This window comes from Silurus meridionalis, chromosome 26, assembly GCF_014805685.1.
Source record: "Silurus meridionalis isolate SWU-2019-XX chromosome 26, ASM1480568v1, whole genome shotgun sequence".
Classification (NCBI taxonomy): Eukaryota; Metazoa; Chordata; class Actinopteri; order Siluriformes; family Siluridae; genus Silurus; species Silurus meridionalis.
In genome coordinates this window covers 4720351-4737213 of record NC_060909.1, presented here as the reverse complement: position 1 = coordinate 4737213, position 16863 = coordinate 4720351, and the positions used below count along the sequence as shown (strand labels likewise).

The 16863-nt window shown below is 38.6% G+C and overlaps 1 protein-coding gene across 1 annotated transcript in view; it reads right to left on the bottom strand.

The window, feature by feature from the left end:
* The window catches only part of si:ch211-186j3.6 (neural-cadherin), a 285200-nt gene that overhangs the window by 100336 nt on the left and 168001 nt on the right, over positions 1-16863 (bottom strand). The window contains exons 21-22 of the mRNA XM_046840706.1: positions 14796-15022; positions 3372-3649 (exon numbers count right to left, since the gene is read on the bottom strand). Of these exons, the coding sequence (XP_046696662.1) occupies positions 3372-3649; positions 14796-15022 (505 nt within the window). The remainder of the gene's footprint in view (positions 1-3371; positions 3650-14795; positions 15023-16863) is intronic.

Genomic DNA, 16863 nt, shown 5'->3' with positions numbered 1-16863 from the left:
AAGCACAAGAGCGCAGGCCCAACCAACATAAACCTTTCCATCTCCAAACCCAGACAGCTTGCTCATCAGGCTTGCTCATCAGGGATAAATGCATACCATTCACCTTGACTGTTGATTTCTGTAAAGCTGCTTTGAGACAATGTCTGTTGTGAAAAGTGCTATAGAAATAAACTTGACTTGACAGCTGCAATGATACGACGATTCCTGACAGCAGAGCCTCCAGCAACCTTCTCAATGACTCCGGGTTACAACATTATGAATAAATCCGGTTTCATTTGCATCGTATACAAAGCTAGTGACCTCATGTGCTTCGAGATACAAGCAAGACACACTGCTGAACTGTCTTTGCTACATGCAGACAGGTTTCTCCACAAGTTATGAACATTTAAAGCCTACAAGGCCCTGTTTTCCTGATTGCAAAGCAAAAGTGAAAAACAGAAAAAAAAGGCCAGGAATGTCAGGAATTGTGAAATGGGATGAGGTTCAAATGAATGCATTATTGACTAAACTGTTTGTGCAATCGGATCCCACATTTGACTTATTTTTTTTTTTACTGTCTTTTGTTTTGGGCCGATCAAACAAACAGAAAACAATAAAAATGCCCCGCATAATCACTAAAATATTCTTGTAGAACAATTGTTTTTATTTACTTTTGTAGCTACATTCAAACATCATACACTTTAGATTAAAGTGATGTAATTTAATGCTGTAACTATAGTGAAATGTTGGAGCGATTTTTATTACATTGATTAATTAGCATCAATGAATGAGAGGTAAATGTTGGGAAAATGAAGAACATGCAGGTGCTGTATGTGGGAACACTGACAAACCCCCACACAAGGCTGTTAATTACAAGACATTTTGTCAACTTTTTATTTTAAAAAATATACACCAACTAGACTTATTTAGACTGATGACGTAATACATTTGTAATCTTCGGCTTAGTGTAAGCAGATTCATTTAATAAAAAAACAACAACTTTTTTTCCCCCCCATAATGGCACATCATTACAGTACATAATACACTACCCAGGAGTGTATTAAACTGATAGCCCTGTTATGGCCAGTAGCATGGTCTATACATGCTTAACATCCCATAATATCATAACAGCTACTAAGCAACAAGTCATTTACACAGACAATTCAGCTTTTGCACTCACTTCAACAGTTTGGTGCTGATGTGTGATTTCAAAACTTTAAAATACTTAAAAATCAAATGCAATTACTTGTATATCACTATAGTCATTTCTGCCATCTGTTTCACTGCTGCTACAAATTTCATTTCATGCTGCTACATATTTCTTTTCACTTAATATATAACTTAATTTGTATATATTTACATTTTTCTTTTCTTATTTTTAACACTTTACTTTAAAGATTAACTTGACTTTTTTCCCTATGGGAGTATTCTGATTAAAAAAAAAAAAAAAAAAAAAATTATATTATATATATATATATATATATATATATATATATATATATATATATATATATATATATATATATATATAAAGCTAGTTAATTCACTCTCTACTGCACTGAAAGAAATTAATACAACGAAGTAAGTGGACCACCAGCAGCTGCTAAATCACCTGATGAAACTACTCCAGATCTCTAAGAAATTGGAAAAACCATTAATTACTTAGCATTTTCCATTCTATTAGCAAAAAATAATGTGCTTTTCCATGAAGAAAAGGTCTCCATTGGATGTAATAAATGAGCCAGAATGGTTCAATGGGATAATTAAAATGTTGGCTATCACCCACCTCTATCACAGGCCAGTCTTAATAACGTATATGATCAATTTTATAACATTTTAAGCCTGCACAGACTGTATGTAGCTCGATTTATTTGCTTGTTTGACATGCTGGATCTGCAAACTAAGCTTTGGGTTTATACTCCTGGGCAAAAAATTGTTATTTAAAGCTTTTAATGCTCTTAACAATATATCCCTGACCAGGAAGGTAGCGAGAATGAAAAAGCAAAAGAACTCCTGAGAACTCGAGTGCCACCATTTGCTCAATTACTTTACATTAAAGCTAAAAGTAGGAAATTCGGATTTATACCAGAATATTGTACACAGGTAAAATCAAGATTATGATCAAACTGTTTGATGTCAATTTCAACTTGTGTGTGGGCTCACAAAATATTTCAATCTTCCATCAACTGTTTGAAGCTCATCGACATTGTAGAGAACAATATTCACTGTAAAGCTTATCAATTGACTGACCATAAACTTGTAAAAACCATTCGAAGGTTCAAATTTAGCCATTTTGGGCATTTTCTTTGCTGTACTAATTACTGCATGATTACGCATTTTTGTGAATGAATGCATCTTCCTAAGTGGATTGAAAGGCTTTAATGAAATGATATAGAATGTCTTTTAAATGGTCAAACCCGTCATGTGTAGGGTTGCAGAAGACTGAACATTTTCAATGGGAATTCACAGGAATGATTGGGAATAAACAAAATTGCACATTTGCCAATAACAGAGAGCTTAAAAAAAAAAACTTGTAGAATATTCTTGGTTAAAACATCCAGACTTGATGACATTTCTGTTTAATTCTGCACATTCATCCACCACATGCACACAGCACACTTACTGCAGGGCCACTGAGGCCACGCCCCCTACATGCACCGTGCATTCCTCCATAACATAACACAGATACATTCTTAAATTCTGCACACAAAATATTGTAAACAAAAAATTTCCATCTTGGTTGAGTATTCATGTAAATGACAAATATTACATACTTTAATGTTTCAAATTCCTTGTGTGTAAAATATTTCGCAACTATATTAACAATTTACAATTTACAATTTAACAAGCCATTTGCATGCATGTCAGCTTAAGACCAAACAAAATGTTTATATATGTTATGTGTGTATATGATACAGTTTATACATTTCCCAAGTTTCTAATGAATTCACAAACATTCCTGTAAATTTCCATAGTCCCAAGTCTCAAAAATTCCTGGTATGTTTCCAACTTGGAATATTTACCAAATTCCCCCGATGGAAGTCCCATGGAAAGTTTTTGGAAAGTTTCCAGACATTTACCTGACCCTGCAACCCTGGGGTACCAAAGCCCACGTTCTCACTGCTAATGTACACAGTACAGTCGAAAGTATTGTTACAGAACCTTTCAGAAATCAGCTTTCAATCAGTGAAATGCTTTTTGTTAGGCACTGTTTATGCCAAAGTATTCGGCTGAGAAGGTGATGTAGTAAATCGATGCAAGCATAAATGTGTTTTTTTTGACCAGAGAAAAAGCACTGCAAATCGAGAGTCTGTTATTACTGGCTAAAAAAGTACAGTTCTAGTGCAAAGCCACGCATGTACACTGGGACACACCATTCAAAAGCGTCTAACCTGTATCCGTTCTGCGTGTCCACACACAATCCGCCATTGTGGCAGGGGTTCCTGGGATAGGTGGAGCAGCCCTGGTGAAGGTGTTCCCGGGCCGAACAGCTGCACACAGCTGTGGACTCTAATGTCACGGACACCAGAGCCATACTGTCGGAATCCACAACCGAAGGCCTCTCGCTCACGCTTAGTCTATTCATACAGCCTCCTCCTCCGCTGCAGTCCACTGCCACACACTCGTCCACGTGCACCTGGGTGACATTCACCTGCAGGAATGACTGCAACTTGGGACAGAATGAGAGGAAAAGAAAACAAAAGAAAACATATAGAGATAGTAAAGCATTAAATCAAGCATCCAGTGAAAGTAAAAACAAAAGCAATTCTTTCAATCAGTGGTGGGCTTTGATCAGACACCTGGAAAGGATGAGAAATAGGGAAAGAAATTGAAAGAGACCCCACTCTCCAGCATTATCATAAAAAGCAGCAAACAAAAGTCATGGACCTATAAGACGCAGCGAAACAAAACAAAAACGACTTCGAAATCCTCTCAGGTAAAAGTCATGCAAGAGTAAACTTCTGCATCAGCACGTTCGGCTGTGGCTCCTGCCACCGCCACCACCCGAAGGCTTATTCCACCCTGCACTTTTACTGAAAGCACACAAAACAACAAGAGCGTAACCCGCGCTCTGCGTCTCAACAGCAGCTTTTTAACAGCTTGCTACAGAGTGTGTATTGTCCCGTGATTGAACGGCTTTCATCCAGACAGAGTGGAAAGGTATGGATAAAGTGTAGTCACAGAGGGCAAAGGATATACAAGGAAGAGAGAGTGTGTGAAAGATGAGACTGTTGCCTTCGCGCTAAATGGAACTGGATATGTAACTCCTCACTCCTCCTCAGAGGAAATCCATTTGCTTTAATGATATTTGGAAGAGCTGTGACAGGTCGAGCTAACGTCATGGTGTGGCTGCTGAGAGGACCTGCTAGATTAGAGCTCAAATAGCTGATTAATGAAAGTGGTCTGCTTCGCTGTGGCACTGAATCCAGGCATTGAGGCACCACACAGACGTAATACAGCGCACTTTGCCTGGAGTGAGATGACACACTGTCACTGTGTATACACGTTTCGCAGGATGGCTTTCTAGATCTCTCTCTCTCTCTCTCTCTCTCTCTTTTCTGTAATAAATTCAGTAATAAAATATGCAGCATTTTATATACATTCATTTTGTCAAAATTACTTTCTGGTTGAAGACAAATGTGAGTTTCCACTATTAACAAGTTTATGTAATTATGAAAAAAAAGATCTATCGATCCATCCATCCATCTATCTATCTATCTATCTATCTATCTATCTATCTATCTATCTATCTATCTATCTATCTATCTATCTATCTATCTATCTATCTATCTATCTGTATTACTACTTTGCTGTTATTTGTTTCTTCTTCATCTTCTTCATCTTCCTCTTCTTCTTATTATTCGGCAGTAACACTCCATTGAACAATTAACCGATTTATAATCTTTAACACAACAAAACTAAAATATTTGACTTTATGTCTACAGAAGTAACTGCACAACATTGCCCTCATTTGTTTGTGAAGTTTGTACCTCATTTATAACTTGATTACAGCCTCGAATCTTCAAGCCTTAATTGACTGAATTATGTGTATTAAATTACATTTTGTGTATAATTTTAACCTTCTCAATTTATCACCAGGGTACATGAACATTTCTATATAATACATTAGTGTTTAAGTGTGTTACTGCAAATAAATGGAAAACTTCTAAGAAAGTTTTTAATCAAAATATCAATAAAAACACCGGTTTGCTGGTCTGTAAACATACACTATATGGAAAAAAAATGTGGAAACCTGATTGTAAAATTTTGATGTGATTTTTGGACATCCCATTCCACACACAGTCCTTATTTACACTATAAAAACCTCCACTGTTCTGGTATGTGGTTGCAGAGATTTGTGTTCATTCAGAAGCCACAAGAGCATAACTGAGGTCAGGTACTGATGAAAGGTGAGGTGGCATGTGGATCTGGTTTTGTGCACAGGGGCACTGTCTTGCTGGAACAGGTTTGAGTCTCTTAGTTTAAGTGAAGGAAACATTTAATGCCTCCGCATCCAAAAACATTGACACAATTGTCTGCCTCCAAGGTTGTGGGAACTGTTTGAGTCAGCATCGTAAATGGCTGTGATCAGATAAAAAAAAACAAAAAAACTGAGGATTGAACAAAAAACACAAAATGGGCCAGCACCCTTTAACCTACAAGCTCTTATCACCACACTCCTTCAAATCTCCGAGCATTGCTCAACTGGTCCCAATGTCTCTCAGGGTAAAAGGGAGGTATAGGTATACATGAAGAATCTTTTCTGTTCTGGCACTGAGGTGGTGGAATAAAATTACCCCCTGCTAAGTCACTGTCTATCTTCAAGACAGTTTTTCCCTGTTCCTGAAACACTTACACAAGCACTTTGTTTTGCCTGTTTGTTTTTCTTTTTTTTTTTTTTCGGCCTCTCCCATCAGGGCTCGCCACAGTGGATCATCCGCATGTTTGATTTGGCACGTTTTTACGCTGGATGCCCTTTCTAACGCAATTTATCCGGGCTTGGGACCGGCACTAAGAGTGGCTGGGGTTGGTTCCCTGACCGGGGATCGAACCCGGGCCACAGCGGTGAGAGCCGCATCCTAACCACTAGACCACCAGGGGACCAAAACTTTGTTAGGATTTTAAAAATCTTTTATTTAGGTTGATGGTATCCTGAATCTGAATCTTCGTGAACCTGCGCTAATGTATTCTTTGATAAAGACTTGAAAGCACTTTTGTACGTCTTGTGCTAAATGCTGTAAATATGGCTGAAAAAGCCAGGTGTCCTAATACTTTTTCAATATAGTGAATACTTTTAAAATCTTTACTTTGCTTGTGTGTTAAAATTTTATCCTGGCGCGTACAATAAATTTTTTTAAACCTAGCATGATATACCGTATATAAAAAAATAAATGGAGGGGAGAACATGTGAAACTCTACAGAGACAATAACCTGATCTCAGGATCAAACCCTGAGGCTGGAAGCTAAAAATAACTGTTGTGCCACTGTGGTGTCATGAATTATGTATCTAATATTTATTGGGAATGTGGTTATGTGGTCACTCTTCGGTTAGTTCATACCCCTTATTTGTACTGATGATGTGGCTGAAGTACTTTAAAGCTCTATAAATTCAAGCACGGACAAAGAGCAAAGTGTCTCGTCGTACAATTCTTATAGAAGCCCTTCTTATATTAGCGCACTGCTGCATTTGTGAATCTGATTGGTAAGAACATGTTGATCGATTGTCTCTAACTGCAAATCTGACGATCCCTCTGGCTGCGAGGCAGAAGACAGGCTTTATAAACATGCTTGTTTGAGTGAATTATCAAATTCAGGGTGATCCATCACCCCACATGATGATTATTTTCCTGGTGTAGCATGCCCCCGTCGTGTTTCATTCCCTCCTCAGTAAATCCCCCCGTCTAATTTGCAATTGATCTGAGAGCAATGTGTCCAGTTCCTCCTTGAGCGGACAGCAAAGGTTAAAATGTTCAATAACACCACTGGCTAAACACTCTCTCTCGCCGTCGCTCCGCCATCCCTCCTGGGACCCAGAGGCGTTTCTATTTACCATACAAAGTGTGGCCGTCACAGGGCACCAAGGCCTCTAACTGCCACTTTCATGTGCTAATGCTTGCTAAGAAGCTGATTTGCATGCATTACCTGTGAGGTTAACCACCGTAAAAAAAAAAAGAGGTCTTATTTCATCAGAGCTCAGAGACATCCGATCAGCCCTGGCTTCATATCGCTAGACGAGACAGAGTAACAGAAGCCCACACGTGGGAGCCAGGGATCCGCACACAGCCCATAGCTAGTTGACGGAAAATCCAATCATGCTAGCTGGCTCTTGCTCATTTTTCTTTCTCTCCCTTTCTTTCTATCGCTGTCTCTCTCTATCCTCCAGTCTGTCTTCAAATGACTGTATTTGTAGTACAAGTCTGCTTCTTTCTCAGAGTTAATTGTCCAAACACTGCCTTATGTGAAACCCAGAGGAATTGATCCTACAATACGTACAATTGACAAGGAAAACAGTATAATGGTTGTTCTGTGGCATTGAGGAAGTGGTCGCTTAGTGGTAAAGACATTGGATTTAGATTAGAAAGCCATGAGTTTAAATCCCAGCCCCACCAAGCAGCAAGTTCTAGACCCTTAAGCCTCAACTATTCAGATGTTTAAAAAGGCTAAGACACTTAGAAATTGTAGTCTGACTTTTTGTCCATCTGTTTCACTTCTGCTACAAATTTCATACATTATATCTCAATATGATGGGAATTTCATTGATTGCACAGCATCTAATCTTAATGTATTACTTAATATGTATATTTTAATTTACATTTCTTATCTTTTATTTTACTTACATATCGCTGTGTGCAACTAAAACCCAACACTTTCTTTGTGGGATCAATAAAGTACAATATTCTGATTCTGATGAACTTACAGCCATTTTTGACAAACAGCACTCCTTTGGCAGAATATTCATCAGCTTAATTGCACCACATTCCAAGTAAAAAAGAGTCATACAGGAATTTTTGTACCAACTTCTTCATACTGAGCCATATCTGAACTTCAATTCTTCCAACCCCTTCCACTATTTATTCTTATAAGCACTGTTACTTCAATACTTTTCACTTTTCAGCTGATTGTTACAATTTCACTTTCAAGTCTGCTTGTGCATCAAAAATGTTGACACCCCACTGCACTACCACATCACACCTTTACAGTTCCTGACTTTTCCAGCCATATGTGGCTCTTCTACAAACTGTTACCACAAAGTTGGAAACACAGTTGTATTGGATGTCTTTGGATGCAGTAGCATTAAATTCCCTTCACTTAAACAAGGAGACCCATACCTGTTCCAGCATGACACTACCCTTGTGCACAAAGCCAGCTCTATGGTTTTTATGGGTTGGAGTGGAAGATCTTGACTGGTGTGAGTGTTCCAACCCACACTCCAAAATATATTAGAACATCTCAGAAGAGTGGAGGTTATCAAAAGTTTCAAAGCTAATGGTGCTAACTGCTGCTATTCTGACCTCGTGCATTACCATGTCTGTGATTTCATCATGAACAGCAAATTAGAAGAAAGAGCAAACGTGAAATTCTGCATGAAACTGGGCAAATCTGTTTGACACGACATAAGATTGGCATACAGCGATGCTACGATGAGTCATCTGAGGCGATTTGAGTGGCTTTATAAGCAGAAAGCTCATAAAGAAGATGTCGAAAGATTAGGAGGACCTTCAAAAAGCTCAATCCCCTAAATCATTCGGCAACTTGTGCATGATGATCGTCGGACAACAATCCACATGATCTCCTTTCCGCACCCACCCTGCTCCCCAGATTTGGCTCCTGCGGACTTTGCCCCCCTTTTCGTATTGCCGTATTGACACCATTGCGGAGACCCAGCGCGAATCACAGAACGTGCTTGACACGCTTAGAAAAGAAGACTTCCAGGACACATTTCAGAAGTGGCAGGAACTCTCGGAGCGCTGTATAGCTGTGGCAGGGGGACCATTTTGAAGGTGATAGTGTTTAAACGTAGATAAATAAAGTGCTTTCATATAAACAGAGCGAGTCTCAAAACATTTTTAATGCCACCTTGTAGACAGACAGACAGACAGACAGACAGACAGGCAGACAGGCAGACAGGCAGACAGATAGATAGATAGACAGATAGACAGATAGATATTCCACACAGTTACCTTCACACCTATTTGTCCGAATCGGACAAAAATTATTGTTTGTGTAGTTTGGCATATAGTTTAAATGGTCTTGTATGGCTAAAATTATACTTGCATTCAGATCATCACTTTTCTGCAGAAATACAGCTCTCTCATTCGCCTTAATTTAGCAGCTCACATCAACAACAACAAAAAAAAAAAAAGACACGTGCGATCCAAAACACGTGGCACGTTAGCTTTCTCTTTGTGCAGTCTGATTGATTGAGGATTGAATCACTTCCCCACTCCAATCAAAACCATACTGCAATCTCACTACAATCAGACCACATTGCTTTTACCAGAGTGAGATTTTGGTGACCAAACAAAGCACACTACAGACGAAAACGCATCCGGGTTTCAAATGCTACAAACACTAAGACACCATCAATTAAAGCAGGTGTTTTACAGACTCGATCAGGTTTTGTTTCACATATCTGAACTTTTTTCAGACCAATCGTGTTCTTATAGGGTAGTTTCTCCTGGAAATGAAAATGACTGAGAAAAAGAGTGTTAGACAGGGTGAGAGAGAGGGAGAGAGGGAGAGAGAGACAAAGGAGGCTATGCTCTGCCAGGGACTCGGAGATGAGAACATCATACTCTCAGTAACAATTACACACACCGCTGTGCTTTTCTCTCTCGGTTGTCAGTGCTTGCATGCTCTTTCTGAACTTCTCATAATGAGCAACAGGTGTGACATTCAGCATGACAATACTTATAATCACAACAACTGCTCAGGTCCTCAAAGCATGCATCTTGGAAAGAAAAAAAAAAACGAAGAAACATAACAACAACAACAACAACAACAACAACGGATTGGTGCATATTTGTGAGAGCGTGGCCTCATCTTTCAAATCAACCTGAACGAAAGGGGCAACACAAAATACTCCAATTGTTCACTTGCCGCATAATTACTGCAGCTGCTAACGTTCTGCGCAGCTTTGGAATCAGCAGACCTGAAATCTGACGAGCTGCAACGCTGTTATACCCACATGAAGACGTTAAAATCTGTTTTACCTACAAAAAAAAAAAAAAAAAAAAACATTTCGCACCTCATTTCATGCTCCAACGCCTGCATGCAACAGATAAAAAAGCTTCTCGCTGTAATGAACAAGTCGTGTTCTCAAGCTGTCTCAAATCACGTCTTCGCACTCTTTTTAATGCAGGTAGCGTGGTCACCCTGGGAAATTCAACACGATGTAGTGTTAGTTACATTCAAAATTAGCTCGGCCTGTAGGGGCAGCTGTTGCAGTTTTATTTATTTATATAATCAACATAGCGACAATTTTTTTTCCTCCTCACTAATTAGTATTTACACATCAGCAGTAGCCTATTCTGAAGTTCTGCAAGATTTCCGGAAAATCTGCTGGTTTCACTTAAAAAATATAACAAAATAACCAGATTACTACTACAACTAAGGGTGTAAGTAACCATGCTGGCTGTGACTAACTGTGTATATAGTTTTTTTGCCTTTGCTATTATGTGTATTATGTGAACACACATTTCTGAAGATTAGTAAAGGTTAACTGAAACACTTTGCACATTATTAATATAAAGCACTTTCACTCTTTGTCTGTCCGTCCACTAACTATCTATCTATCTATCTATCTATCTATCTATCTATCTATCTATCTATCTATCTATCTATTCATCTATCTATCTATCTATCTATCTATCTATCTATTCATCTATCTATCTATCTATCTATCTATCTATCTATCTATCTATTCATCTATCTATCTATCTATCTATCTATCTATCTATCTATCTATCTATCTATCTATCTATCTATCTGCCTGCCTGCCTGCCTGCCTGCCTGCCTGCCTGCCTGCCTGCCTGCCTGCCTGCCTGCCTGTCTGTCTGTCTGTCTGTCTGTCTGTCTGTGGGAAAACAGTTCACATACTCATATTTTGACATTATCTACCAAAGTATAAACAGGTTTGAGAACAGACACATTCAAACTGAAAATCTTCCTTTTTTTTTATGTAACTCGGCTAGAAGTGAAGCTCCAACTTTCTAAAGGCTGGTTACCTCCAAAATGAAAAATGATTCCATATATGTATGTTGTAAATACATTGAGGGAACTTCATTTCCTGAGTCTGGTTGTATAGAGAATATTTTTTTCTGAGCTGTGTGAAACAAATCCTCTTAGTCGGGTAAAAGGTTCATGACGCTATTAATAGTATTCCATGTAACCTTCATCATTTTACCGCGTTACTGGAAAAATAGACAAATTCGCACACAAAACGTTTATTTCGAATGATAGAATCCCTGTCTGGCACCCAGCATTTAAAATAACTATTTGACTAAGAAACCATTCAAATTCTGAATAACAACTTGACAGTATTTCTTTTAGGGCTCAAGCAAAATCACAATATCTAATAGTACCTGAGGAGACATTTGGTCTTTTATGATCCGACATGTCAGTTTTGATCAAAAGATGCAGGTAATTTTATATTACACAGAATAATGAAATCTACTATATGGGATTGAGCTTTTTTCCCCCCACACTCTCATTTTTGAGTGTAAACTGCAATCCTGTTGGTTAAATTAAATTGGAGGTAAAGGTTCAGATCTGGGGACAGTGGTAAAGTGATTTTGTAATGCTGGTGATGTGTGTGAGCAGCTGAACATGTTTTAGAGTGCTCTTATGCCTGTGTTATCTCCCAGCTTTCCCTGCATGTGCTACTGTATGATTACAACTTAGACCCTCTTAATCCATTGGATAAGAGCATAATTAATGATCTGTCCTCTCCCTCTGCCAAATCCTGACACACTACTACTCTTCTCATCTGGTGAACCTGCATGATTCACCCTCATGAATCACACAGGTATGCAGTATGCTCTGCTCCTCTACCTACTGGTATGTTCTATACTTGTGACTCACCTTCCAACTCAATGTTGTGACCTAGATGCTTTCTATTGGAACTCTTATAAAAATAAATAAATAAATAACCCTAGCCATCTCAGAGACTACCCCAAAAACAGCTAACAAACTTTGGTACTAAAGACCAGCATTTTTTAAAGAATTATAAAGGCTCAAAGACTCCCATGATGTTCACCCACATGGCTTCAAACTATATGGTTATGACCTTCTATATCATTTCAACATCATTACTGAACTGGTTGCTGAAAATATGAGGGGTGTACTAACTTTTGTTAGATACTGTACACACAAAGACTCAGCAAAACATTAGGACAATTTAACATTTTGACTGGTGAAGTGAATAACACTGATTAACTCTTCACCATGGCACCTGTTCATGGATTTATTAGGCAGCAAGTAAACATTTTGTGTTCAAAGTTGACGTGTCAGAAGCAGGAAAAATGGGGAAGCATAAGAATGTGAGCGAGTTTGACAAGGGCCGAATTGTGACGTCTAGACGACTGGGTCAGAGCATCTCCAAAACCGCAGCTCTTGTGAGATGTTCCTGGTCTGCAGTGGTCAGGATCTATTAAAAGTGCTCCAAGGAAGGAACAGCCGGTGAAGTCGTTTAAATTGCTGAAAAGGTTAATGCTCTTAATGCTTGACGGGTCAGAACTGTTTTTACAGCAAAATAGGGACCATATGAAAATGATTACAGGTGGTTATAATGTTATGTCTGGACAGTGTATGTATATATACATGATTTCATGATGTCATATATAAAAGTTTTTTTTATCTATGTATTATCCAACTGTCACCCAGAACAGTATGGGTTTCCCTTTTTCAGTATGGTTCCTTTAAAAGTTTCATCCCCATGGCATCTCACGCTGCTTTTTTTTTTGCCAGTGTTTCTTAAAACTTACTCTGGCAACTGGATCCAAAGTTAGATCCAGGATTTCACTAAAGTTGCATTCGGACAATATTGCATTGTTCAAATGTAAAATTGGAGAACAACACTCATTAAAACTTTCTCCGAAAATGTTTTTATAAGTATTTGTTTAGTCAGCTAGCATTGTCTGTTGTGTCTCTTTGTACGTAGTTAAGATTATTATTTTTTTTTTTTGTGACAAGACCTTAGATCGTTTTTGAATGTGTTGTGACCTGCCACTTGGATTAATCCACAAGTTGCAGGGCTTCACATCAAAACCAGTGTTATGAAATGTCACCCCGTGAGCAGCTTGCAACGGTATTATTTTTTTTATCAGAAAAATCTCTAAATCCCCAATTCCCTCAGATCATACATCCATATATCAGCTTGTGAACTGAACGAATACAAGAGGAACCCTCGAGTACATTAGGGACAGACAGGGGTTTTCTTTGTCTTTTGAAATGTCAGTGTGCACGTGCGTTGACGCTGATAATCAAAGTTATTCTGAGCATATCTTTCGACAGGGGGATGGATGTTTAAAGAGGACAGGATAGAAAGACAAACCCTGGGGAGTAAGCAGCATTCCCGTCAATCTGCTTCCTTTATCCCAGTGGGCCGCAGGAAAATCCTGAGATGCTCACGTCTGAATGTATTCAAGAAATAGAAAGGTCCAAAGAGGTAAATTCTTGGAGCTCAAGACGATTCAAGAAGACAATTTGGAAACACTCCAAATTGTCTCCCTTTTACTTATTCACCCTGATAGGTCACACAGCCATGATGGATGCCAAATTTGTTATTTATTGATTGTTGTTTGATAGTAAAGCTAGTATAGAGTCCATGCAGCACCATTTTTATTATCCTAGTTATCTATTCCGTAGTATCCCCAATAACTTCAGGTAGAACAAAGGAGGTTTTCTATATTAATGAGATGCGGCAAGTAACAATTCATTTTCTTCTGCCCAAACTTTTGGATCTGAGTAATGAAAGCCAGAACTAGCAGAGGCATGAGAATAAGGGATCAAACAAGTCAAAGAATAAGAAACGGGGTCTTTTGTGTAGTATTTCCTGCAATTAGAATGCCGAACACTGATAACCCGTGCTTCGTTTCTACTTTCCCCCTTCTTTTCATTCCCTCCCTTCTTTCTTTCTCTCTCTCTATGGCAATATAGCTCACTCTTGGCTTTATGCTTCCTCTCTCATTCTGATAAACGTCTGTCCTCCGAGGGCGACCGCATTCAAATAAATTGCTGCAGGCTGCTCGAAAATCACACCTGAAGTCTTCCTCTGCTTCTCTGTGCTTTAAATCGCTTTATATTTGCCGAAGACAGGCAGGAGATCATCACTTATTTCACGGGAAAGAAATTGTTAGCCAATGGCACAACGATCCCAAAAGGGCTTTTAATCTAAGCAATTAAGCCGAAGTAAAGAACACGTCTCGAGTCTTTTCAAGTGTGCTTGAGGGAACGTTGCTCATCTTGCAGACCCGCGATCTACAGGTGAACGTGCGAGCAAAGGTGCCAAGCTTATGTAATTGAGACAGAAGTTCTAAACGTTCACACGCAAAGCTAGCCTACAACTTGCCAATGGCGACGGCAGCTAATTATCATGTTCATAGAGCGCACAAAAGAATAACAAGATACAACCAAGTAGAAACCAACACAATTATTTCAGATCTGAAAGAAAAGAAGACAACGCCGGCCTATTGTTTATTGCACTGTGCATTGCGAGTCCAGGATAATAAAACATGCTCTACCCGGAGAGATATTCCAGCTTCCTCCTCTATATCTGTATGTAATCGTACATGAAACCGAGACAGAAACCTTACCTTCTGTTTATGAGCTGCGAGGTATCCGTGAAGTCTCTCGGCACGCTGGAAGGGTGTAGTGTGCACCGAGAAGCGTACGTCCAGGGTCCTGTCTCGCACTTCTACAAGGCTGAAGATATTAACATCGTCTGCACTGACAGACAACATCTCGGCTAGGAAGTCTCCTAACAACTCGTATCTGCTCTGTAGACCTCCTCGCCGCTCCATGAACTCTTTTGCCGTTATGTCTGGGGAAAGCACACAGAGAAAAGATCAGACTGGTTGATCTTTATCCTTGACAGTAAGGAAGTAACAGCCAATCTAGCGCAAGCATTTTGCTGTGGAATCATGATAATCCAGAAGGACCTTTTACAGCCATTTTTAGTTCTTCTCTAAACTATCAACACAGAGTTGAACACACAAAATTGTACATGATACCTTTGTATGCTTTTGGATTTTGCTGAAGTAGGAGACCAAACCAGTTCCAGTATGGCAATTCTCCAGTGCATTTTAAAGATATGGTTTAAATGGGTTAAAGTGGCACATCTTGAGTGGCCTGCTACAGAGCGTGGACAACAAACCATCTGAAACTTTGAGATGAATTGGAACGTTCACTGCACTTAACTATTAATTTTCTTTTTTACCAATGTGTGTATGTATGTATGTATGTATGTATGTATGTATGTATGTATATATGTATGTATAACGCCATGAGTTAACTCGTGATTAATCGCAACTTAATCACACATTTTTATCTGTTGTACCCAAGATAGTCCATTAAGACAACATATTCTTGCAAAAAAAAAAAAATTAAAAAATAAATAAATAACTTTTAAATATTATGATGTTTTAAATTACGTAAATCTTTAGGAAACCAAATGGAACTTTATGTGTTTATGTTTATGGAATGAATGTGTACATTGGTGGATTTTGGTGCTTGATTTAAGACTTGAAGCATCAGAAGCATCTTGAAGCAACAAATGTTTAGTGATTAAAATGTATTGTTCGCTAGTGTTTTTTTCTTAATATCTGTGTAAAAATATATATATAAATGTGTGCTGAGCTAAAGGCTTTAATTCGCCCCTTTTATATTTATTTATTTATATTTTCAATAAAAACGGTCAAACAGAAAATCATGCGTTAATAAATAATAGTGCTAAGTCCACAGGACATGGTTCCAGTAATTTATGCTCTTGGACAGGTCATCTTCAACAAACTGTGTGTGGGCTTTCTTGTAATCCAGCTTCAGAAGAGGATTCCTTCCTTAATGACGTCCTGCAAACCCAACTTGTTGCAATGTGTGTCGTATGGTCTGAGCACTGACGAGTGGACCTTCCCTTTCTGCAGCATTTATGCATCTGTTTTTTGAAAAAGCCTCTGCACCTGCATCATGAAGACTTAACTTTTTGATAGACCCTTGTGAGGTCTGTTCTGAGTGGAACCCGTCTTGGAAAACCTCTGTATGACCCTGGCCACTGTACTTTAACTCAGTTTCAGGGTGTTACTTAACTTCTTATAGCCTCAGCCATCTCAAATCCTCAGAGAGTCTTTACCATGAGGTTCCAATTGTTCAAAAAGCACCACATTTTAACTGCACTTATACAAGATACACAAATGTGCGTAGTCCGGTCACGCAGACAAAAACATGAACATGATGAATTGGACATGTGGCTTTGCATGGTTACACAATGTTATTACTTATGGTGTACTTATCCTTGTTGCCAGTTATTCCGACAATAAAGGCTGTACGTTGAGTTATTTTCAGTGGACAGTAAATCTGTACTGCTGCACATTGACTACTCTAAAATATATTATATAAGTTTTATTTCTATAGTTTTGTCCCTTAAGAAGATACTAAAATAACTGCTGAAATGTGAGGGGTGCACTCACTTTTGTGAGATACTGTATATTCTGTGTATATGCATGTTCTTTTGCCTAAACAATAAAAGTGCTTCATTTTAGCAATTGTATGTGTTTTTTTTCCCCAATTTATTTTTACCTTCTCTTTCAATATCCTGAGCAGCCGTCACTAAATTGCCTGTTGGCCGAGCACTGAGACCCATACCACAGAAAGCAAAAACATCAAATT